A 22,285-nucleotide genomic window follows, 5' to 3' on the forward strand; every position below is an offset into this window, starting at 1 on the left:
TTGTCAAAAACAGGGTTTTTCGAGATTTTCTCAAAAACGGCTCCAACGATTTTGATCAAATTTATAACCAAAATGATAATTGGAAAGGTCTATCAACTGCCACAAGTCTCATATCTGTAAAAATTTCGGGAGCTCTGCCCCATCAATGCAAAGTTTGATTTTAGATTCCCAATTATCAGGCTTCAGATACAATTTAAACAAGAAATTCCAAGTGGAAAAGATTGAGCATGAAAGTCTCTACTATTAATGTTCAGTAGCATTTTCACCTTAAATTGAAAATAAGCTCAAAATTCGAGAAAATGTGATTATCCAATTACAAACTGTTGATTCTATTAAATCATTCACTATGCAGAGATAGCAGACCTCGTGTGTCTACAGCGTTATTGTCCTGTCACCAGCTGGTTTAGATCTTTGAATAGTAGACTTGAGATGCGCAGGAACACTAGCGTCAGGTGATCAATTTTCATAATGGCAAGGAAAGTTGTGTGAGTGCGCCACACCAGATTTTTTTATAACTTTGAGATTTATTGTATTTTAAAAGAAATAAATGGTATTTTTTAAAATTCTGTACCATTTCCTCTTCATTTGTTTCATCTCGATATTTTAGTTATTAGCCGATTAATTTATTTATTACTGCTGATGAATATTGGTACCTTCAATAATATTGTGATTTTTATAATAATTGCTGATATCCGGTATCACAAAAAACTTCGAAAATTCGAAATCAGAACTTTCCTATCACGATTAATGGCCAAGTTGCCCAAGCCGCGAAAATTGCTGAGTACAAATTGACGTCGCTCGACAGTGAGACGCTGTCCATACGCGCAAGTGTGCACTGAATTGAAATTGGCTTCTAACAGAGACAGAGAGTTGCTCCACTCGTAAAAACGTTAAACGGTGTACACTCGTACGTTTGCCTCGGGTGAGCATACGTGTATGGGCTTGCATTCGCACGTGTGGACACTGTTCGCTGAGGCATGTGGGCGAACCGGAACCCTGTCGGTATTTTGGCGTGCTCAAAGGCGCCTCGGGCGAGCATTGAATGTACGTGTGGACGCGATTTTGCCATACGGGTGAGTCAAAACGTAAACATTGAAGGCGTCATAACCTGATTCCAATGAATTAGGTTAATGAATGACAAATCAAATTGTGATCCAATAACTAATTGTAAATTGTAGGATTTTTGTAATTTTGTAGGATATGTTGATTGTCAAATATTTAAATAGAAACATGCATGGAATATATAATTTGTATCATGATTAACAAATTTAGAACTGCCTAATAAATTTAAGTGAAAAAAGCTTCTCTAAAGGGTTCCTACAAGAAATTATAGCTCAAATATTATTTTACTGTGGCTATCAAATCATCTTGTGTTTGTTTCATGTTATCAATCAGAGTTGTTAATTAAAATTGTAATCTTCAATATGATATTATACGTTTTAGATAGCTAGGCTATCTATAGAGAGATTTATTCAAACTTTGAACTAGTAGACTATTCCCTTAAAGGTAAATCTTGAAGCTAATCTTTTGGAGAATCTTGTTTTGTCATGTGTATGAGCAGAGTTAGTTTAAAATGGGCAGCAATTTAGTATTTGATTCAATTTATGGCTAATTTCCTTAAAGAAGGCTGTAAATTTTGTGAGACAGTGTTAAGTGCTTTGATTAGGTCATCAAAACTTCTGGAATTATTGTAGAAATTTTCTTTTTTTGAGATTCAGAATAGATATTGGAAACCAACAAATGAATCGCCTAATGTCAAGAATCTCAAAGTTAGAGCCAATCGTTCTTGTGGAGTTATTGATTCCCTCATGATGATATCATTATTGTTTAGATAACTAGTTGGATTAGATTCAGTATATTAACAAGATAATGTTTTGACAACCTAATAAAGTTTGAACTGTCAATCTTATGTCATGTAGCAATTTATTTCCTTACTTCAACCTACAATCGTTCAACCCACCAACATCGTTTGTCAAGTTTTATTTTTGATTTTATTATATAAGTCATTGAAATAAAATGATACTGCTGCAATATTTGTGATAACTATCTTCAATGATGGAATGACGCCATTGTTGACATGTGGAAAATCTACATCTACCATGTCTTCGTGTCGTCTGCAAATCATATAGCTTTTTGAATGCCGAGGCATACGTGGATCGCGTCTACAAGGACGTACAGTGAATGTTGAGGCATATGTACATACGATTGTTCGCGCGAATCTGTACGGACGTGTGTACAAGGCTACTGGCTAGTGTCGCAAATGTGCATAGAGCCTAGAAGTGTTTATGTTATCTCTTGACTTTTCACTGGAATTGAACTTGTTATTGCTAGGGAAATAAGTATTAGAGATAAAAACACTTCAATATATTATATCGGTGATATTTTAAACTCCGGCTTTTATTTTTAGTTGTTGTTTAGTTGTAATGTCAAAAACTATGGAAAGAGTTGCTGTGATTACAGGTGGAAATAAGGGAATTGGATTTAGTATAGTCAAAGGACTTTGTAAAATTTTTAAAGGAAAAGTTTACCTAACAGCTAGAAATGAAGAATTGGGTAGACAAGCCGTTGAAAAATTAAAAGAAGTTGGATACAATCCTGAGTTTTATCAGTTGGATATTACAGTTGCTCAAAGTAGAGACAATTTCGCCAAATATTTAAAAGAAACATATGGAGGATTAGACGTTTTAGTGAACAATGCAGGGATCGCATTCAAAGTGAGTACTAAAAAACAACCCATATTCCAAAGTTAATCCCAATTCTAATCGATGAAATTTAATTTTATTAATATTAATAGCAAGTATTGAATTATTGTCTAACCTATAATCCTATCGTCGCTTACGTAACTACAAGGCTAGTACCTAGGGACGTTCCGATACTTTCGATACTTACTCGTATCGATACTTTGCTTTCGATACCGGTGGTATCGAATGATTCGATACTTTACTGGTATCGATACGCAAGTTGAAGTATCGAAACGGTATCGAATGGCGAAATGGGTAAAAAAGTAGTTCACTTCAATTAATTACATAATCATAAATAAATTGTTATATAAATTTTAGAAGATTATAAGGATTAATATAGATGAAAATTATAGTTCTAAATTATAGCCCAGTGTAGCAGTTACCAGACATTATGACATCACTAATAACAAACAGTACATAACTGACTCAAGCTCAGTCAATATTGGTTCAAAAATTATCAATTTGATCTACTATTAAGACCACATTTATAATTCTTGAACAAATATTCCTACAATTTGAAATCAAATTGATAATTTTTGAACCAATATTGACCGAGCTTGAGTCATTTACACATCTTTAGGGACGTTCCAGTTCCGATACCACCATTCTTTCAATACTTTGTATCGAAAGGAGGGTATCGTTATTAGTAAAGTATCGAAAGAAACGTATTGATACCCTTATTGACCAAGCTGGAGTCATTTTCCCATCTTGCCAGAGGGTCTTCTTTGTTTCGACAGACTATTGAGACTATACTTGATAGATTGCAGTTTTGCAGTTAGTAGATAAGTATTTTAGTTGGTAATTCCGATACTTAATGCTCACTCGATGCTTGTGGTATCGGTATCGATACTTTTCTTTCGATACTCGTGGTATCGATACTTTTCTTTCGATACTTTACTAATATCGATACTCTCCTTTCGATACCGATTCGATACCAAGTATCGAAAGAATGGCGGTATCGGAACGTCCCTACTAGTACCAGGTGATCAGCTGTTCAAAAGCGTACACTTCAACCCGTATTTACATTGAAAACCTTATGTTGAATGAAATTTTTCGTGAATAAACGTTAATAATTTAACTGATAATCACTTTTTTCGAATAAAGACTTGTTATTTTATTTTTCCAATCCAAATTTTAACCTACATCATAAATTTCAAGGGTAGTTATTGAATTATATTAATATTTTTAGTTATTGGTTAACCAATTTGTAGGTTACTTGTTTCAAGATAGCTTATTCAAATTCAAACTTACTTCTTTTAAAAAAATAGTTTATCAGAGTCATGGTTTATAAATAACAATTATCATGTTATTGAACAACAATAAATTATAAAAACATTGTTGATAAACTAAATTAGTTTCTTTTTGACGAATTTAAGTACAATGTATTTACAGGTGCGCTCAACTCTATTCTGGAGTTTGACTAAATTCATTATTATTTCAAAACTTTCAAGTAAAAAAGTGTTGATTTTGAATCGTGTAGGACAAATATTATATATATATATTAGGCTATTATCAAAGCTTTTTTAGACTTAATATGATTCATGGCTGGCATACATTTAATAGAGAATGAGTTACAATTTATAAAATAGTGTAACCTGGTAGGTCTACAAAATTACCTAACTGTATTGTTTAACACCGTATTTTTTTTATTAACATAATGACATTTACAATCATGAATAATATTTCAATTGAACTACTGTATATACCTATATACTTTCTTCAAAGTTTAGAATTATTAAATCTGCCTGTAGTGTTTTGAATTACGGTACCGGTATGTGTTTCCTCTGATCCCACAACTGTGAGTAATTGATAAAGCAGAAGTTATTAAAGATAGTGCTGTAATTCGAATAGCAGAGCTTCAAAACTGAATGAAGTATGAACATATCAGTTTTTGACATTATATTTTATATTAATATAAATTAGGTAGAAGTAAAATGACACTCATTCTTTCACCCATTAATCTATTGACTCACCCGGATAAGTAAGAAAGTCGTGTTTCAGTTGATTCGTTGTTGATTATCCATATTTTTTTACCAATATTATTACAATGTATTGTATTTTGATTACTTTAAACTGAAAAAACACATTCTTTTGGTGTAACGACGACCGTTTATTGCTGGTGTTGTACATTCTCAAGCCAAACAGAAACTCGAAACGGTCGTCGCCACACCAAAAGAATGTGAGTGTTTTTTCACTTTAAAGTTATCAAAATGAAATATAGTTAATGTTCAACCTTCTACAGGCGCACTAAGACACTACCTCCGTAAACTCGGAGGTGTAGTGACTGAGACTGTAATTGAAAAAAAATTCAAAGACGACCAATACGGTATGCGCTTTTTCAAGAATTGACAGAAAAATGTTGAATACAAGTTCATTTATAGGGTCTAGAAATTCAAAATAACTAAACCTTATTGTCTTCTATATTGCCCAGAATAGGCAATTTTTCTGCTCTTACCAGCGTTTTCTCAGCTTTTTAAAAATTCAAGAGAAAATTCTTACGTTTGGTACAAAATTTCAGGTAACTTGAGGTGTATTAGTTATGTAGGCTATCGAAAGGGCTTAGAAGGTGTGCTAGAAATTGGCGTTTCCAGTGTTTATCTGTGTTTTATCAGGATTTTCAAAACCAAATGAGCAGAAAATGTTCAAATTTTTAGCATATGAAATAACAGTTCAAGGAATGAAATGACAAATCTATAGCAACTCTGAATTGAGTTATTAATTGCGCTATAATGATACCCCTGCCATTTAGCAGATAATCTTAACTCAGCTTGGGGACTCTAGCCTTTGCATGTTAGAAGAGACCATCATAAATATTAATATAATTTGTGCAAGAGCGCGCTTAATTATGCATAACCAAGCATGCAGACGAGAACCGTACAATATCTGAAAAGAGCAAAAGGAACACTCACACTGTAAGCGTGCACTTGGTTGCGTTCTGTGTGAACAACGTGTTTCAATAGCATTTTTCAAATTTTGTTTTTTGGGTCATGCATGATTCGACGTAAATTTGCACTTGTCCATTCAATGTGATCATACCCTTATTCTCATGTATCAGGATATTATTCATATTATTACTGTTGTGACCAAGAATAAATCTTTCAAGTAGTATCCTACCACAGCGTCAATAGACATATCATTGGTTCATTAGCACTATTGAAGAATATACATAGATTTTTCATGATATGACATTGTCTTACATATGATATAAATAAAAAAACTCTGATATCTCACTCTGCAACAAATTATTATTTACTCTGTATCGATTATCCATAACCCATAAAGAACACTTTACTTACCGGTACTTACTTCCGATGAGTAAGATGTATTACTCACGGTCTTGGATCAGGGAATCGTCAAATTTTCAAATAGTGTCAAACTCTCTTTGTTATGAGTAGAAACAGATTAGATAAAAATGATTTATATAAGTTACTGGATCAGGCTGAATATTGAAATCCTTTACTGAGTAAGCTAGCAGTATAATAATTGATCACATATTTTCGTTTATAATAATATTGTTAGAAATACCGTACAGTATGTTCTGTTTTAATACTAAAAGTGGCACCTACAATGCAAAAGTTTTCTATTTCAAGCCATTCTTGTTATGATTTGAGAAGAATTCTTATTCCAATAGTGACTTATATAATAAAACTAGCAAGAACCCGTGCTTCGCAAGGATCTATTTTAAAACTTGACAAAATGAAAACTTGACGTAATGAAATTTTGAAGAATTGAGAATAGGCCTATAACCATCCTTGGTTAATTAAGAATCTATAAGCAAAATTTCAAGTTAATTAGTCCAGTAGTTCAGACGTGATGATGCGTCAAACATAATTTTCCTATCCCGTACGTGCATAAGCCAGCTCTTTACTTTATATAATTATTATAGATATAGTTAACGACTGCAAGAGGTAGGACTGTGGAACAGAATAGTGGTGAAACTATGATAGCGCCAGAAGTGTCTCAAACACAATAGTAGGTACTACATGAACTTTTTGAAAGTGATTTGAAAAAATGTTAAAACAAAAAACTGAATCCTTATCATTCTACCTTCATTTAGAGAGGCTTTTGTTTGAGCCGAATGGAAATCTATTTATAAAAAATGAATGTCTGTTTGTGTGTTTGTTTGTATGTTTGTTTGTTCCCTGTAGACTTGAAAACTACTTGACATAACAGCATGAAACTTTGGGAATTTTCTGTTTTTGTTTTCTAAAAATTTTAATAACACAAAAAAAACTTGGGAAATTATCAATCAATTTATCAATAAAAAACGAAAACCAACAATAATAGATTCAATAAAGAGTGATTTTAAAGTGGTAGATGATAAAAGCATACAATACTTGACAGAAAAATTTAAAAATAATTTCAAATCAGCAATTGAGGACATCAATGATGGGATGATAGGACAAAAATTTGATTTAGCACATAGTTTTAATTATGGAAATTATACAGTAGGAGAAAGATTAAGTATGAATTTCAAAAAGATGAACTTAGAATCACTCTATTGGGTCATTAATAAACTAAACAGAAAATCAGGACCAGGTCCAGACAAGATCAAGCCACAAGATTTAATCAATAATGTATTTTACTTTGATTAGATATTTTACTTTTAGATTGATATTGATACACTTAGTTAACAGAATTGTTGAGACTGGAGTTATACCACCACTTATGAAGGTAACGCATCTTAGACCAATCTTCAAAAAAGGTTCAAAAAAAGATATGGGATGTTACAGGCCAGTGGGTTCGGTTTCAGTTTTCATGAAGATTCTTGAGCATTTCATAGGTGCACAATTGCAACAACATCTAAACATACATAGAATAATAAATGAGAGTCAATTTGGTTTTATCCCCGGAAAATCGACAATTGATTTATTGGAGAATATGACAGGTGACATCAATAGATCTTTAAATGAAAATAAATTTGTTATAGCTGTAGCAACCGACCTGACAAGAGCTTTCGACATTGTCAATTATGAAAGCATGATTCAGAAATTAATAAGAATAGGTGTTGGAGGCAAACTACTAAGGCTATTCAGTAATTATTTCGTGGAGAGAACTCTGCAAATTGGAATAGGTACCTACATTAGTAGCAGTTATGAACAATCATGCGGATTGATTCAGGGTAGCATACTATCACCGATTTTATTCAATATTTATGTAAATGATTTCGCAAGCCTTAAATTTAAAAGTAAAGTTATGCAATATGCTGATGATAATATTTTATATATAATACATAAAGATTTAGGAGCAGGGTTAGGTTTAATGCAGAAAGATCTGGATTTGGCAATTAAATATTTCTTTAATAATAGTTTAAAATTAAATTCACAAAAGACTAAAGTAATAGTATTCAGAAATCAGAGACTTAATGTCAATGAGAATGAATTTGTTAAGTTAATTGGTCATAAAGCAGAATGTCTAGATAATCCACACATGAACGGATGTGATTGTCAAAAACTTGATTTTTGTGACAGTTTAAAACATTTAGGAATAATGTTTGATGATGATATGAGATTCAGATCCCATAATAGATCACTTTTGAAAATAATGAGAGCTGCTCTTTATAAATGTTCAAGAATTAGCTATCACTTTTCCATTACTACTAAAAGAATGATCTACTACTCAATGGTGCAGAGCACTCTCTTCTACGGAATCACCATCCATTATTTAGCACCCAAATATATAAAACAGCCACTGCATAGGGCCGTAGAGAGATCAATAAAAACACTTTTTAATGGTGTTGAACGTCACTTGTTCGGAATTATGTCGGTGGAAGCTTTAGCCAGGTTCACAGATTTGTCACGAAACTACTATAAGAACGAATATAGAGAAATGAACGAAATAGAATATACATTGAGACATAGGAATTATAGAACCCAGAGATATAATAATGCCTATGGTAAAAGAGCTCCAGAATTCAGAATACCATTTCTGTTGAATTCATTGCCATTAGAGCTGACAATGTTGCAGAGTAGGAATGAGATTCAAACAAAACTCAAAGTGCACTTCATAAGGATAAATCATTTTGATTAGTTTCAGGAAATTAGTTGAGTTTTGTTTTTTGTGTTTATTCCAGTTTATGAATTTTTTATTGACTATCTATTATATTTTTTGAGTTTAAAATAATTTTGGTTTTTCAATGAAGGTATATTATGGTTTAATGAATATTTATGTTCAGAGTGAGTATTTATTAATATTTAATATTAATATTATTTATACATTAGGTAATATCCCAGAGTGATTATCTTGTTAATTGTCGCTTACCAAGTAAAGTCTTTTTTTTATAAGTCTTATTTCGTTTAGTTAAGTCGGTTTAAGTTAAGTTAATTTATGGTGCAATGGACAAAAGAGAACAATCAGTTACAAAAATGAAGAAATATAATCAGGTAATTAAGAAATATTATTATTGTTATTGATTGTTTTTATTGTATGTAAAGGATTATTTTTATATATCCCTCAAATAGCTTACAGCTAGAGGGATATTATCGCACTATTGTAATACTCAAATAAATAAAAATAAATAAAATAAATAAAATTGTGGAATATGTTGTGGGATGATTTCTGAACAGAAATTTTAATAGGTGGGCTAATAATAATTATTTATTAATCCATTTTACAGACATATGTTTTTGAAATTTTCGGCCGAGCGGCTACTGAAGAACAAAAAGATGATCATGATTCAAGATCATATTGTGATAATATGATTTTAGCATCTAAAGTTACCAGCTGTAATAAACATATCACCCTGCGATAAACTATTGTGTACTGGTATTAAAACGGTAGTTTGGAGTTGAAGTGTAGTTGATTGGTACCAGCTGTTAATAATGAATTGATACCTCCCTCGCGTTCGCTACCTTTCAGCCTGCCGCTCTGCTCTGCTCCCCATGCCAAGCATCAACCAAATGAGTGGTTGACCCACCCGCCACCAGGGTGCGCCTCAGTCGCCGCCACCCATTCCTGCGTTTCTATTGGCCGAGCACCGCCGGCCAATAGCAGCGCAGGTGAACTTGGGGACCGTGAATAAAAGGGGGCTACTCAGCTACCCTCGATAGCACTTGCTCACTAGCAGCCTTCCACTGAAGAGCCAGAAGAGACCACCAGCCGAGACCACTACCAGCCGAGACCACTACCGAGACCAGGAGCAGAGCAGCGAGCAGGCCAATGAGGGAACCACGGCGAGACTAACTGCAACCTGAGGTGTCTTCCTTGTCTACTACCCAGCCGATGCCTAGGAGGAACCGAGCCGGCCGCCGAATCCAGAAGAGGAGGGCCCTACGTCGGCTTCGCCAGGTGGAGGAGAGGCTGAGGCTGTACACTGCTGCGCCAGCTGCGCCCCAAGACTTTGCGCCCCAGCCTAACAACTGGCGCGCGGTTCTGGATGCGTGGGTTGGGTGCCGAACCGACATCGGAGTGTGTGCAGCGGAAGCCTACGACCCTGCCTGCCCGGGGTTTGACCGAAGGCCCCTTCTAAATGAGGAAGTGGTCGAGGAGGTCCTCCCGGCGGAGATTCGGCACGACCTCTGGCTAGTGATCACCCGGTCAGCCCTCTCCGTAGCCCGGGTAAACCAGAATGGGGACTGCGAACCATTGACTTGAGCCCCTGCCGGCCTGCTCTCGCACCAGACGGACCTGCCTGGGACCCTCGCGCGGCGTGGTATCGTGCCAGTCGACGACTACTAAACATCTAGCCTGCCTTGGTCCCTTTTAGGGCCACCAGCAACAATCTTGGTCCCTTTTCAGGGCCACCAGCAACAAACTTGGCTTTTTTCAGGGCCACCAAAAGCCATTTTTCCAGACAGTGGTAACAAACCCCTCACTCGACCCGACTGACTAGCCCAATTGATGAACGAGCCACACCTTCCGCCATATCAATTATTGGCGCCTGCTAACGTGGGGCCACTCACTGTATGGAGATACAGTAACCCGTTACCACTGTCAAAACTTTTTTTTCAAACAAAATGTCAACCTAAATTTTCAACTAAATGTATGTCTTAAATTTTCCATCTAAATGTATGTCTTGAATTTTTCACACAAAAAATTCAAACTTATTTTCTTTCAACAAAATGTGTCTCTGAATCTTTCAATTCAGAATACCTGTCTGGTAACAGGCAATTTCCCAGTGGCGCCCATAACACCTGAACATGGTAGCGACTAGAACCGGAGCTGGAGACAGTGGAGATACAACCACCGAAGATTCGATGCAGTCAACCAGCCAGCACACCGAGTCTACATTCGCTGGCTGGCCTACACAGACCACCGGTCAAACCGACAGCAGCATGACGCAGCCGCCCGCTTCCACCAGCGAAACCGGGGCAACGCAGCCACCCGCCTTCACCAGCGAGCCCACTTGACCAACCACCCTGCAACCCAGCGCACTGACCATCAACCTGCCTGCTCCACCGTCAACCTCTAGTCATGCCACTACCGCAACCAGCAACATGGCCAACTTACCGGCTCCAGCCGTCAGCTACACCGGCAACCTCAGCCAGCTGACCAGCATAGTGACCCTGCTACCGTTCTTCCGCGGCAAGCTCCATGACGACCCCATCACCTTCATGCGACAGTGCACCGAGCTGCTACAGGGTCACCACATTCCCAGCTATACCTGGGTCATGCTTCTAAAAGCGCAACTACAAGACAATGCCGCCGCCTGGTGAAGAGACTACGGAGAATTCGTCACCACCTGGGAACAGTTCCGTGACCGACTTCAGGCCTGTTTCTCAGGAGCCCATAAAATCGCAGCCACTCACACGGAATTTTATGGCACCACCCACAAACCGAACCAGCCAGTGGAGCGATTCATCCGTCAGAAGCTCCAACTACAGTAGCACTTAGGAACCAACCTGGCTGAAGACGAGGTGATCGCCCTGCTCATCGGTCAGCTGAGTTCCGAGCTTCGCACCCTAGTTCGAGCTGCTTGTCCCACGAACTATGAAGAGCTGATCATGATCGCCAACGACCTGGAAACCGACCTCAACAGTCGACCAAAATATAAGCCGCCTCAACCTATGGCACCCGCAGGGCCACCCCATCGAGAGCCGCCGCCAAGGTTCAACTACAACCAGCTTCCTCAGTGTCATTACTGCCCGGCCAAGCATTTTCATCACGACTGCCCAGAACTCGCGAAGAAACGGCAGGGAAACGGCGATAATGGAGAGACTCAGACTCCACCCCTCCAGCACGGAAAGTAGGAGTCCACTACACTAACGATGAGGTGCAAGACCTGCAGTGCCAGCCTCACAGGTCACCACCCCAACTACAAGCGATAACCATCACCGAACCTGCCAGCCAGTCATTCCTTGGTCACGCCACCATGGATCCTGCCAGCGTCACCAAGCCTCCTTCCAATGTCACCGAAGACCCCTCGCTCTTCTCGGCTGACGGAGACTCTCCACGGTACCTAGCAGCCGCACCTCCACAGGCTATCAAGAATGACCCAGTACCAGTCATCACCCGGGTCACCATCTCACAACAGCAACCGCGTCCGGCACACCCTTGCGCGTCAACCACCCAGCCGTCACTCATGACCGTCTCACTCACAACGGATCGATTGCCTAACCGTCACGCCACTGTAGACCCTGCTAGCGTCGCTAAGTCTCCTTCCAATGTCACTGAAGACCCCTTTCTCTTCCCGGCTGACAGAGACTCTCCACAGCACCCAGCCGCCGCGCCTCTACTGGCCCGCGAGAGGACAGCATCACCAGCCAATGATGAGCGCGTCATCGACCACCAGCCTGGGGAGGAACATGCAACTGTGACCCACACGCACCCGCCACCTACCGGGATCGCTGTCATGGACGGAGCCACCAACACTGCCCTCGCCGCAGTCGACGACCAGGTCACCAATGCTGACCCAGCCGCATTCAGCCACCAGGTCACCAACACTGCCCCAGCCGCAGTCAGCCACCAGGTCACCGACACTGACCCAGCTGCCGTCAACCAGCCGGTCACCAACACTGCCCCAGCCGCAGTCAGCCACCAGGTCACCAACACTGCCCTGGCCGCAGTCACCGACAAGGTCATCAACACTGCTGCCCCAGTAGTCAACAACCACATCACCAGCCCTCTGCCCAGCCAAGCACTGAACCTAGCCGTGATCCAGATAGACGGACAGACTCTACCCCGGATCCCTGTCATCCTCGCGGGTAAACAACTACACGCTCTACTCGATTCAGCCGCAACGCACAACTTCGTGTGAGCTGCCCACCTCGACCACGGTACACGGATCCAACCGCTGAAGCTACCTGTACTGCTGGCCAACCGTCCCACTAGCTGCGAAACGGCCATACAAGGACATCTGGGACTCCAGATCCAACAGCACATTCAAAATATTCCCTTCCTAGGTCTACCTGACCTACGCGAAGACATCATCTTGGGATGACCATGGTTTCGGGAAAATAAGGCAGTGCTTGACTTTGAGCAAGACAGGCTAATCTACGGCAAGACGCAGCGAGATACGATCTTCTGGATAGTGCAACCACCAGTCTCAGTAGAGATGGACACTCACCTGGTTGACAAGTTACTAGAAGACACGCCCAGCGACCAGCACCGACGGTTAACAGTATTACTGCAACAACACGCAAAATTGTTCATGGAGCAGATGCCACCCTCCATCACCACGGCCGCCACCATGACAATTCAACTCAACAGCTCAGAAATACGCAGCCAGCAGCCTTACCGATACTCACGGGAGAAACTGCAAATTATCGAGTCTGAAGTTGCCGCCCTCAAGGAACGCAACCTGGTAGAAGCCAGTGATTTGCCTTACAACTCTCCAATCGTCGTTGTCCCCAAGAAGGATGGCACATCACGGTTCTGCATCGATTACCGATGGCTGAATTCCATCACCGTTCCCGCCAAGGCACCGCAGATGACCCTACAGGACATCATTCGAAGCCTGGGAACTTCAAAAATATTCAGCTCACTCGACCTACAGATGGGATACTGGCAGGTACCACTCGCACCCCAGTCTCGACCTTACACGGCCTTCACCACTCCCTACGGCGAAAAGCTACAATTTAAGGTCATGCCTTTCGGCCTACGAAATGCACCCAGCTGCTTCCAATCCATGATGAACAAGGTACTGAGTGGATACGTCGACAAGTTCTGCTACGCTTATCTCAACGACATCATTGTGTACTCAGATACCTGGGAAGAACACTTACTCCACTTAGCCAAAGTGTTTGAATGGTTAAATCTATACAATCTCTCTGTCTCAGCAGCAAAATGCCAGATCGGCCGCAAGCAACTTGAATACCTCGGTCACATAATCACCTCCGAGGGCAACCAAGCAAAACCGCAGGCCATCCCAGCTGTGACTTCTGCCCAACCACCCACCACCAGAAAGAAACTGCGAGAATTTCTCGGAGTAGTTGGCTGGCTACGAGAATTTTTACCCAATGCCACTGACGTTTGTGCGCCTCCGTCTGAGCTACTCAGCACGAAGACGCGATGGAAATGGTCACCAACAGAAGAGACAGCTTTCTGCCGCCTACAAGCATTGACCGCCAACATCCAACCACTCTGTCGACCAGATTTCTCCAAGACCTTCATCCTACAGACAGACGCCAGCAAGGTCGGTATAGGGGCTGTCCTATACCAAGAAATCAACAATGACCGTAAGGTGATCGCATACGCCAGTGCCAAGCTGAACCACACGGAACAACAGTATCACAGTAACGAACAAGAGTGCCTTGCGGTCGCCTGGGCAATAAAGCGATATCGCCCTTACCTGGAAGGCAGGCCATTCATACTCCGTACCGACAATAAGGTGATTACCTGGTTACAAACTGCAAAGGACAGCCGCGCCAAACTCACTCGATGGGCCCTGCTCCTACAAGAATTTGACTTCACCCTAGAACACTGCCCGGGTAAAGAGAATCAGTTCGCCGACGCACTGTCACGGCAACCCGACAACGAAAAAGTTGAGGAGACCAGTCAACAACTAGAACGAACCATGCCTCCCGACATCCTGCCAGTCACCAGTGAACCCGCTACGCTAGCAAGCATCGCAACCGAAACTGAACTGTTAGAAGAGATTCGGAAAGCACAGGCCACAGACGACCAGATCAACACGCAGGTGCAACGATGGATGGAGATCAAACCCCGACCGTTGGAGGATCAACGGGAACTGATCAAGTATTCCTCACCAGTTACCACCTACACAACCGACTCTGGGAGAAGAAGACACGCGACGGTTGGCAAATAGTCATACCGCCCAACTTTCACACCCGGCTACTGTTCCGCTATCACGACGATGATCTAATGGGACATCCAGGCTACGCCGAAACCTACCGAAACATCGCTACATACTACACTTGGCCCCGTATGAAGGCGCAGATAACCGCATACGTACAAAATTGCCTGCTGTGTAGCTGCTCAAAAGCGTACAACCAGAATCACGAACCTACGCAACGACCGCGACGGTCTACTAGACCATGGGAAAGCATATGTCTCGATCTGATGGGCCCCTACCCACTCTCCAAGTGAAGAAATCGATTCATATTGGTCATCACTGATTCTTTCTCCAGGTGGATAGAAGCCTACCCGCTGCCTCACGGCGACGCCAACACGATTGGCCGCACGATGGATACACACCTGTTTCCCAGATGGGGATACCCAAAAATCCTACTCTCCGACAATGGCACTCAGTTTACGGGGAAACTATGGAACGAACTCTGCCTCAAATGGGGAGTCTTACATTACATTACACCAATACACCAATTTATCACCCCCGAGCCAACCCTACCGAGAGAAGGAACCAGGAACTCAAGAAGGGACTACGGATCCGCCTAGAAGAACAACACCAAGAATGGGAGAACCAACTACCATCCGTGCTATTCACCCTGCGAAATCGACAGAACACGGCAACAAGATACAGCCCCAGTCAAATCCTGTTTGGCCAAACCCTTCCACGGCCAGGGGAATGGAGCCACTGGCCCGAAAATCAACTCGAACCGCACAAAGACCATATTAACCAGCATCTACACACGCTAACCGCAATCCAACGCGAAGCCGTATTGAACCAAGAAAATTATCTCAATAGGAAGGGAGACCCGATAACCGAGACACAGCCTCGTTACCAGATCGGCGACCAGGTGCTCACACGGAATCATCAACTCTCAAACAAGGCTCAGAAATTCCACGCGGGCCTAGCACCCAGATGGAAGGGACCATATAAGGTCGCCCACAACCAAGGAGCTGTCTACTGGATCACCCATGACAACGAGACCATCAAGGTGTACAAGACTCAACTACGCCCAGCTCCAACCACCGACCAGCAACATCTCTTGGAATAACAACCCACCTGTTGGGGGAGACCCTTCTGGTCTTATTTCTGTAATTATTGACCACAACCCACCTGTTGGGGGAGACCCTTCTGGTCTCACTTCTGTAAAATTATCGCCCAATGGCACTTTTGTATATTTTGTAAACATTGTATCTTGTTTTTTGCAATCAATAAATTCTCGCCATGGCTACCTCAAATGGGGGGGGGGGGAATTGATACCTCCCTCGAGTTCGCTACCTTTCAGCCTGCCGCTCTGCTCTGCTCCCCACGCCATGCATCAACCAAATGAGTGGTTGACCCACCCGCCACCAGGGTGCGCCTCAGTCGCCGCCACCCGTTCCTGCGTTTCTATTGGCCGAGCACCGCCAGCCAATAACAGCGCAGGTGAACTCGGGGACCGTGAATAAAAGGGGGCTACTCAGCTACCCTTGATAGCACTTGCTCACTAGCAGCCTTCCACTGAAGAGCCAGAAGAGACCACCAGCCGAGACCACTACCAGAGACCACTACCAGCCGAGACCACTACCGAGACCAGGAGCAGAGCAGCTAGCAGGCCAATGAGGGAACCACAGCGAGACTAACCGCAACCTGAGGTGTCTTCCTTGTCTACTACCCAGCCGATGCCTAGGAGGAACCGAGCCGGCCGCCGAATCCAGAAGAGGAGGGCCCTACGTCGGCTTCGCCAGGTGGAGGAGAGGCTGAGGCTGTACACTGCCGCGCCAGCTGCGCCCCAAGACTTAGCGCCCCAGCCTAACAACTGGCGCGCGGTTCTGGATGTGTGGGTTGGGTGCCGAACCGACATCAGAGTGTGTGCAGCAGAAGCCTACAACCCTGCCTGCCCGGGGTTTGACCGAAGGCCCCTTCTAAACGAGGAAGTGGTCGAGGAGGTCCTCCCGGCGGAGATTCGGCACGACCTCTGGCTAGTGATCACCCGGTCAGCCCTCTCCGTAGCCCGGGTAAACCAGAATGGGGACTGCGAACCATTGACTTGAGCCCCTGCCGGCCTGCTCTCACACCAGACGGACCTGCCCGGGACCCTCGCGCGGCGTGGTATCGCGCCAGTTGACGACTACTAAACATCTAGCCTGCCTTGGTCCCTTTTAGGGCCACCAGCAACAATCTTGGCCCTTTTCAGGGCCACCAAAAGCCATTTTTCCAGACAGTGGTAACAAACACTTCGCTCGACCCAACTGACTAGCCCAATTGATGAACGAGCCACACCTTCCGCCATATCAGGTTCCTTAGAAGACCTATACAAATAATTATCACTCCCCTATCGTTGAGAAACTGGAAAATGTTGAAAAAAATCATTCACCTAATGAAAGAGAGTATATATATATATATTGTATAGTATATATGTATAGTATTCATATTGCATTCATTAGTTATTACTGAAGAATGAAAGAATAATTTACAATTTTTTGAATTTAGCTTAGCTTATATTCATCCTAAAATGGAAAGAATATGGAATTCTGTGTGATTCATCGTACATCACATATTTCCTGGACCATATATCGACAATCTACAGCTATGAAAATATTGAATATTTTTCTTTGAAACACTGATATAACCTTTTTTTCAATTGTAAAGTTTACTGATAGATATTACTACCAATTGATTGAGAAGAATAATATGTTTTCGGAATAATGAATGCTGCATGACTAAGCACATAGGAAGTCCGTATTGAGATGAACATGATTGTCAGATAAATTTCATGATTCACCAAATAAAGTCAAGTGTAACATGAGATACATTGGCGGTACGAAGTTTGCTGAGTAAGCTAATTGTAAATTAAGCTTTATTATTAATAGTCAATACTGAAAAAGACAGGCTCAATCACCAGGAATGTCTATTATGAAAGTTTTCAATGTGATTTTTAATGGCAATAAAATTTGAATTTGAAAAAAGAATTATCAACAAACTCCTAACTAAAGAAAACCTTTGTGCTCTGTTCTAATCAGAGTGTATGAGACTCCATATACAGCTGATAGAAGGTGCAAACCGAACTGGCCAAGCATACAACGATGGAACAAACACGTGGTAAGCTCACGCTCACAATCAACACAAAATCAATTTGATCACCTAATTGATGAAATTGTTTTAAGCTTTCCAATGATTACAACATATGTTAGAATATCATGTGTCAATTATCTCAGTTTCATATGGAGTTCACCTTACCATAAGCTTACTTAATAGGATCCTTTGAAATCCTTAGAGGCAAATATCTCAAAATCCATTCTTAGTGCGCATCTAGCATGTTTGAAGAATTTTTGTGCAAAGTTTCAAGTCTGTAGGCCAATTAGTTTGAGCTGTAGTGTGATTTTACATCAAAATTTTCGAAAAGTGCCCTCTCCTGAACCTCCCTGTGCTCCTGATTGGAATTTTTCTGCATAGATCTGATTTTATTTATACCCAAACGAAAAAGTTCCTCATGACTTTGCTGTGCAATGAACGGTTGAAAAGTGAAAATTTTGGGGGGCCCAGCTCCCTCAGGGGGGGGGGGCAGATTTCTGAAAATCCTTTTGTAGTGGATGTTTTGAGGCTACAATAAACAATTGTGCGAAATTTCAAGTTTTTAGGCTTAGTAGTTTGGGCTGTGGTGTGATTTCAGTTTGTCGGGGCTTAGCCTTTTAGATATAGGTAGTAGAAGAAGAAGAAGAAGAATAAGAAAAAGAAGAAGAAGATAGATTATTATGTTGCTTTGGCCTGTGATCTGTATAAATGTCCTGTAACAACTAAAGGTGCGTCCACACATGCTGAACCGAACCTCGAACCGTGCAGCAAACCGTGCATTCCTCCGAACATCTTGCCTTTCAACGAACATGAGCATATGTTTCATAATGTTGAAAATCAGCTGTTAATCATTCGCCGTCCCGCACTCCGAACCATTCGCCATGCCGCTTACCTCTGTTCTAACTGCTCACCTCACCTCACTCCGAACTTTTCAGCCAATCAGAGCCCTCGATTACAATTCGATGTGCAGCTCGCTCCACAATATTTTGGCTATCCATCACAAGTGGAAAACATGCAAACATGAATACAGTATGGGCAATTTTTTATTTGATTAAATTCATGTTTTGAAGAATTCATTGTTACGAATGATAAATTGATAGGAGCTTATAAATATTTTCTAATTCAAATGAAATAACTTCTGAAAAAAATAATGATTGGATAAATACCAATATTGAATTATTGTTGACCAAGAACTCAGTACATCGACAATTCATTCAACTAATTCTGTATTGATAAAATTATAATCATCTCTTCTTCTTCTCTATACTTATAAAAGGCTAAGCCCCTACAGACTGAAATCACACCACAGCCCAAACTACTGAGCCTAAAAACTTGAGATTTTGCACGATTGTTTATGGTAGCCTGAAAACATCCACTAAGAAAGGATTTTCAGAAATTTGCCCCCCTGAGGGAGCTGGGGCCCCCCCCAAAATTTTGTACTTTTTAACCGCTCATTGCACAGCAAAGTCATGAGGAACTTTTTTGTTCAGCTATGAAAAAACATTGGATCTACGCAGAAAAAATTTGATCAGGAGCACAGGGGGGTCCAGGAGAGGGCATTTTTCGAAAATTTTGATGTAAAATCACACTACAGCTCAAACTAATTGTCCTACAGACTTGAAACTTTGCAAAAATATTCTTCAAACATGCTAGACGCGCTCTAAGAACGGATTTCGAGATATTTTGCCTCTAAGGGTTTCAAAGGATGAAAAAGGATCCTATGAAGTAAGGTTATGAACATGGTAAGGTGAGTGCCATATGGAAATGAGATAATATTTATTTATTGACATGTGATATTCTAACATATGTTGTAATCATTGGAAATAACAAAATAATATGATAGAAATTCAAAAAAGAACATCTGTTCTATTATTGCTTTCTACCTGATTCCACTCAACCTCAATAATATTGTTCTGATAATTGATAAATATGTTTAATAATATTATTATTATTGATATAATAATAGTATTGTTTTGGTAATCAAAAATATTTTTATTTCCACAAACTTTGTATACTTTCTAATGGTGAATGTGAAACAGCTGCATCAAAGAAATTATCTCAAAAACATATGTTTAGGAGAACCATAGTTTAGAACTTGTTTTCCTGATGGAATGTATAAGCCTACACGTGGCATGTATTATTAATTTTTCAGCTAGAATAGTTTTATGAGACTGCTAAATAAACGTCTACAGTTTCATCAATGCTGTATTGGCAATATGAAAACGCATGCAGTTAATATGTCTTTAAATAAAGGTGTTGATATCTACATGATTATTATTCTCTACCATTTTTATTTAATTAAAATTTCAAAATTATTCAAGCCTTGATAGAATGATTGACTCACTGTACATTCAGTCGAAAATTTTAATATTGAAATGAGGGGTATTTTGGCAAGCTGAACAAAAAAGTACGGTAAGGTCCTATGCACCCTTTTGATATTATTTCTTCAAATGAAAAATGAGTTTTGTTGGTTGTCAAAACTCCCCCTGGAAGAGAACTATTCATTTTATCCTATCTTTTAGTAAAATAACAATGATTTCTGCATTGAATAACATCTATCTTGCCAACAAGAATCGAACTCTTTGTGAATTTAGATACAGTATGACCTACACTTTAGATTTATATAGATATATTAATAAATTCATGGAAATTGAAGTACTTTTACCAGTTAGTTGATGAAATTGATTATCAATAGAGAAAATTATTATAATTCCATCAATACAGAATTAGTTGAATGAATTGTCGATGTACTGAGTTCTTGGTCAACAATAATTCAATATTGGTATTTATCCAATCATTATTATTTCAGAAGTTATTCCATTTGAATTAGAAAATATTTATAAGCTCCTATCAATTTATCATTCGTAACAATGAATTCTTCAAAACATGAATTTAATCAAATAAAAAATTGCCCATACTGTATTCATGTTAGCATGTTTTCCACTTGTGATGGATAGCCAAAATATTGTGGAGCGAGCTGCACGTCGAATTATAATCGAGGGCTCTGATTGGCTGAAAAGTTCAGCTTTCGGAGTGAGGTGAGGCGAGCAGTTAGAACAAGCGGCATGGCGAATGGTTCGGAGTACGGTACGGCGAATGATTGACAGCTGATTCTTAACATTATGAAATATAATTATGCTCATGTTCGTTGAAAGGCAAGATGTTCGGAGGAATGCACGGTTTGCTGCGTGGTTCGAGTTTCGGTTCGGCATGTGTGGACGCACCTTTAGTTGTTACAGGACATTTATACAGATCACAGGCCAAAGCAACATAATAATCTATCTTCTTCTTCTTCTTTTTATTCTTTTTCTTCTTCTTCTGCTTCTTCTTCTTCTTCTTGTTCTTCTTCTTCGAGTTTCGGTTTGGCATGTGTGGACGCACCTTTAGTTGTTACAGGACATTTATACAGATCACAGGCCAAAGCAACATAATAATCTATCTTCTTCTTCTTCTTCTCTACCTATATCTAAAAGGCTAAGCCCCGACAAACTGAAATCACACCACATCCCAAACTACTAAGCCTAAAAAATTGAAATTTCGCACAATTGTTTATTGTAGCCTCAAAACATCCACTACAAAAGGATTTTCAGAAATCTGCCCCCCCCCCTGAGGGAGCTGGGCCCCCCAAAATTTTCACTTTTTAACCGTTCATGCAATGTGTCACAGCAAAGTCATGAGGAACTTTTTCGTTCAGGTACGAAAAAAATCAGACCTATGCAGAAAAATTCCAATCAGGAGCACAGGGGGGGGGGTTCAGGAGAGGGCACTTTTCGAAAATTTTGATGTAAAATCACACTACAGCTCGAACTAATTGGCCTACAGGCTTAAAACTTTGCACAAATATTCTTCAAACATGCTAGACGCGCACTAAGAACTGATTTTGAGATATTTTGCCTCTAAGGGTTTCAAAGGATGAAAAAGGATCCTATTAAGTAAGCTTATGGTAAGGTGAACTCCATATGGAACTGAGATAATTGACACATGATATTCTAACATATATTGTAATCATTGGACAGCTTAAAACAATTTCATCAATTAGCTGATTGAATTGATTTTGCGTTGATTGAGAGCGCGAGCTTACCACGTGTTTTATGTGGTAAACGTTCTACAGATTTATAGTATTCCTGGTGATTGATCCTGTCTTTTTCAGCGTTGTTTATTAATAATAAAGCTTAATTTACAACTAGCTTACCCAGCGAACTTCGCACCGCCAATGTATATCATGTTACACTTGACTTTATTTGGT

The 22,285-nt window shown here is 40.4% G+C and overlaps 1 protein-coding gene across 2 annotated transcripts in view; it reads left to right on the plus strand.

Annotated features, from left to right (window-relative positions):
- The first annotated feature begins 2,251 nt into the window (after positions 1–2,251).
- The window catches only part of LOC111056525 (carbonyl reductase [NADPH] 1), a 58,319-nt gene continuing 38,285 nt past the window's right edge, over positions 2,252–22,285 (plus strand). Inside the window, exon 1 of one of the 2 annotated variants that reach the window (XM_039423813.1) lies at positions 2,252–2,714. In XM_039423813.1, the coding sequence (XP_039279747.1) occupies positions 2,424–2,714 (291 nt within the window). In that variant the 5' untranslated portion in view covers positions 2,252–2,423. The remainder of the gene's footprint in view (positions 2,715–22,285) is intronic. The other variant, XM_039423811.1, reaches the window with a different exon arrangement.

Source organism: Nilaparvata lugens, chromosome 3 (assembly GCF_014356525.2).
Source record: "Nilaparvata lugens isolate BPH chromosome 3, ASM1435652v1, whole genome shotgun sequence".
NCBI classification, from domain to species: domain Eukaryota; kingdom Metazoa; phylum Arthropoda; class Insecta; order Hemiptera; family Delphacidae; genus Nilaparvata; species Nilaparvata lugens.